Source organism: Acomys minous, assembly GCF_964271855.1.
Source record: "Acomys minous genome assembly, chromosome: 20".
NCBI classification, from domain to species: domain Eukaryota; kingdom Metazoa; phylum Chordata; class Mammalia; order Rodentia; family Muridae; genus Acomys; species Acomys minous.
In genome coordinates this window covers 11,605,583-11,610,375 of record NC_140502.1, presented here as the reverse complement: position 1 = coordinate 11,610,375, position 4,793 = coordinate 11,605,583, and the positions used below count along the sequence as shown (strand labels likewise).

The 4,793-nt window shown below is 37.7% G+C and overlaps 1 protein-coding gene across 1 annotated transcript; it reads right to left on the bottom strand.

Moving 5' to 3' along the window:
* Positions 1 to 1,116: 1,116 nt before the first annotated feature.
* LOC311591231 (vomeronasal type-1 receptor 4-like) lies at positions 1,117 to 2,034 on the bottom strand (the record flags this gene model as incomplete). Its single annotated transcript, XM_084770645.1, has 1 exon — positions 1,117 to 2,034. One exon carries the CDS (start codon positions 2,032 to 2,034, stop codon positions 1,117 to 1,119), a length of 918 nt encoding a protein of 305 aa, XP_084626771.1.
* Positions 2,035 to 4,793: the final 2,759 nt, after the last annotated feature.

The following is a 4,793-nucleotide window of genomic DNA, read 5'->3' as shown; positions in this document are numbered from 1 at the left end:
TTCCTGCTGCTGCATGATCAGGAACCCAGGCATGCATGGGGTGAGATGTCACCATAGCCTCATGTGGTAGGGCAGGTTACTCATATCAGTCTATTACTGTACAAACTGGTGTCTCCATATCCACCTGTCTTCATAATACTCAAACATTTCTGTTTCTTTTTCTCTCCCTTATCTCCACCACATATCGTTCATTCTAGTGGTTCCTGCCACAGGTGGGCCACGTGTTTGGTGGGCCCTCTGGTGTAAGGTAAATAAGACAATACAAAAAAATATGATCAGGAGAAAGGGCAGAATAAACAAGAAAAATCCAAATAGGTCTAATAAAAAAACTAGGGGCTTGGTTTTGATTTTCAGTGATGAAAAGTAAAAACTCATGTGATAAAGTCAAGCAATGAAGCTCCTATGGGTTCACTGATATTCTAAACTGCAGCAAGACTTACTTTATCAAAGTCAAATGAACCTGGATGTGTTAGAAGCAGGCTGTCATTGCACAGTATAATTTATACTCAACGTGCACTTGAAAATAAAATGCACAAACACAGATAACAAATCATGTGCTGCCCAGGGACCTTGTGTTGCTCTAGAAAAAGCATGCATGCATTCTTTCAATTGATATTCATGTCACCAAATTGACAATTACATATGGGTTATTTTCCTCATGGATTTGAAATAAAATTTCTGGAAGTCCTTTAAATAAGGAGAATTATTTCATTTGGATGGACACACTAGTAGAAACAAAAGATTATCAAGAATATGGACATTTGTGGTGTAATTGATCCTCTGACACATAAGGCATAAAACAATTACTCCATAAAATAATTTGATTTTTTTTTTGGTGATAGTTGGCTTTCTTCGTTTCTGTTTCTTTTCACAGGGTACAGGGAAGTGTGAGACGGATTCTTTGCATCACAGACTCAATTGGTTATCTCACTATAGTATGAGCTACAATAGATTGCATGGCAATTTACCTGCCAAAATTTTCATACTGATGAGATTACAGGAGTGTGCCTCTATGCTTGGTTCATAAAAAGATGTTTCAACATATTTTTTTTATAGAATAGAATATTGATGGCTGTTAGCAAAAATACCACGTGTTTGTCATTTGGTCTGTGATTGTCAGCAGTTGAAGAGCACAGAACATGGTTCCTTAGGATCCCTAAAGATCAACAGTATGGGAGAAATGGTAGGGAAGCCTGCAGTCGAAACTTCCTTGATATGCCTCAACCAGAGATGAGAGTTCACAAATGAAATGTGAAAGGAAGTACAGATACAGTCTAGAAGATAAAAGCTCACAAATGTGATCATCAGCATCAGAACGGTGTGGGCTGCTCTGGTCTCTGCGTAGCCTCTGTGGTCCTGATTGGGGTTGTGAATGTGCTGCAGTCTCTTGTGGTGTCTGTTAAGGAGATTCATCACTGAGACACTGGTACAGACCATGATGCTGATGAACACAGCATCATGGGCAAACCTCAAGAAGCCCATGCCTACACTGAAACCAGAGGTGGAACAGACCCACTTGCCTTTGATACCAGTGTCATTGTGCATTTTCTGTGGACCAGTGACTTTGATTGGAATATAGAAATTATACAAGACACTGAACATCCAGCAACTGTAGCAAGAATGACTCATGACGTTGGAGGATCTTTCTCTGAGGATCCCTCTACACCAGTTACCAGGAACAAGGGTGACAAAATGGTAAGTGCTCAAGACACAAGTGGAGCACAGATTTGTGCTTCGAACCACCAGGTCAAAGAAGTACCCAAGTTTGCATCTTAAGTTGCTTGGAGGCTTCCTTGAAACAAATATAGTCACATTGTTTGGGAATGCCAGGAGGAGGAGAATCAAGGCGTTGCCCACAGCTAAGTTGATGATAATGACCTGTATGGGCCTCAGTTGGGAGTCAGTCAAGATTGGAGAAAAATTATGGACAAACAGAAGGATGTTTGCCACCGTCCCCACTCCAACCTGACAAATCAATATAATCTTGAGAGCAACTTCCCCTGTGGTTTTGAGGGCTTCGTTTTGAGACAACATGGAGGCAGATTCATTGGATAATATAGTACTGATCATGTTGGACAATGCTGTATTCAAGTGTCTTCCCAACTATCTGAGATTTTCAATTAACTCAGAGGATTTTCTTTTCCCAAGAAGGGCAGCACTACTTTATCACATTACAAGAAGAACGTCTGGAAAACAATGCATTGACATTACTTCAAAATATCAATTTCCCACTTCCTTTGCTTTCTCTTGCCTCACGATGGAACTGTGTGTGAGAGATGCAACTCTATCCTTGTCACTCAGAAACATAACACACAGTATGGCTTCTGTGCATTTATACATACCCAGTTATAGACAATAGTGCATTTTACTCTTTTTTTAGTATTCAACATCTCTCCTTTGTTATAATCACGTTTTACAAATTTATTGTTGGAGATATACTTATGGATCTAGAGCCCTCTACTCATGATTGTGGCATAGGATTCTTGTATTTCCAGTCATACATGCAGGCAAAAAGGTCACAAGCATAAAATAAAATAAGAAAGTCTTTAAATACGTACATACATTCATATATATACACACTCACACCCACATCCTCACACCTATCTATCTATCTATCTATCTATCTATCTATCTATCTATCTATCTATCTATCTATATCTATGTATCTATGTATCTATGTATCTATGTATTTATCTATCTATCTATCTATCTATCTATCTATCTATCTATCTATCTATCTCTCAAGCTGGTTAGATGGCTCAGTGGTTCACATCACTGGCTGAAATTCTAGATGACCTGGGTTCAATTTCCAGCATCCATATGACAGCTCACAACTGTCTGCAACTCCAGTTCCAGGGGATCTGGCACCTTACCAGTCATACACGCAAGCAAAACATCAATATACATAAAATAAAAACAGATACATCTTTTAACATATAATACAATTTAAAAATACATACTTCATAAGAGAATGTGACTGAAGTATGTCCCTCAAAAATAATCCATTATATATATATGGATTGTATATATCCATTGTATATATATAATACGAAATATTTCTGAAAATGTCACTAGGATTCTGTTCACACAGAAGAACCTTGATTTACATGTATACCATTTATATGGGGCATATCATCGATTCACAAATTTCTGACCTTTATTCTTTCTAAGGAATAAACAGCTTGACACATAACTTATTCGTCTCCATCTTTCATCGCCTACAATAAAAAAATATTAAAACCGTCACCATTAAAGTCTTTGCACACAAAGTTCATGTGAAACTAAGACTTTTGAAGTCTCACATTTTGTCTGCAACTTACTTGGTTTGTTTTGTTTTCCATAGGAAGTATAAGGTGCATCTAAGTGTTTAAAAACCTGGTATCTCTTATGTAGATGTCACAGTAGAGGTCATTTTCAGGTGAATCTTGAGTCTTTGAACGGATATTTCTTTAGACTGGTGAGATCTTTGACATAATTAGGTAAACTGTGGAGACAAAACCCAAATCATTCTAACGGTTAACGATGTCTTCAGAAGATACTGTGGACTGAAGAAAAGAGAAGAGAACTTCAAGCAGAAACCTCAAGTCGCAGAGATCTCACTTGCCCAGTCCCAGCAAGGATGGGATTGCTCACATGGGTCAAGGCCAGCTCCTGAACAGTTACTGTAGAAACGAAGCTCTGATTTCCCCTCCCTTTGATGACATTCTCTGGGCATCTATTTCCTAAGACAGATTTTAAAAAAATGCCTACCTGTCACATATAGTCCATGAAGTGCTGTGCAGATCACTGAGTGAGGCCAGATATCAGGGCTCATAAAGGGACAGTAGTGCCTGGACCAGACATCCCACAGAGAGGTCATTACTATGTCATCTGTGGTATTATTAATTATGTCTGTATGGGGATGTTGGAATACCTCTAATGAAAGGAAACACATTTATTCACAGAGCAAATAACCATGTTGTGTTCACTTTCTGGCAATTAATGATGAAGCCCAAGTGATTGACAGATCTTAATGAGTAGCCAAGCAAAAGTTAGAGTTTTTTTTTCTCCAAATTTCCTTTGGGAGAAATTTAGTTATAAATTCCTGTTCTCATAAGATATGTAGAGCTGCACTCCAGGGGGAGATCAAGGGATTTGTTAGGTAGGTCCACCAGGGCATAAGATTTTATTCTTGCAAAAATAATTCTGAATTTAAGTACTTCCACAAAGAGCATCAACGTGTGATCTGTAGTCTCATATTTTTCCCATGTGTGGACAAGGACATTTTAAGCTGACAAATCAAACAGATGACTCCCATGTTTTCTATATGTGTCCTTGTTTTGTTTTAATGCCATTTGTTTTAAGTTATATCATGACTTATTTACTCAGACACCCTGGGAGTCTTATTAGAAGTATAATAGACTGTGCTGTTTTGTATAGAATTTCACATGTAAAGATTCTATTCTGTACATACATGGCAAGGATATGAACTGAACAATCAACTCCTATTATAGAGGTCAATCTATGATCATTGCTGCTGTATTCACAATAGAAGTACAATTGGGACAGCCAAGGTGTCCATCAGGTTCTTAGTGGATAACGATAATGTGGTACATTTATTCCGTGGGATATTATTTTTTAAACAAAACGAAACAATAAAGTTTGTAGATAAATGAATGGTTGAGAGGCAATAATTTTGCATATTTTAACCCACAACTTAAGTCAAAGTTTGCTGATTTACTCTGCTTTGTAGACATTATGTTTAAATCTTGTGTTGTGTGTGCTTTACTTGGAATACATTTATAAAGGTCAAG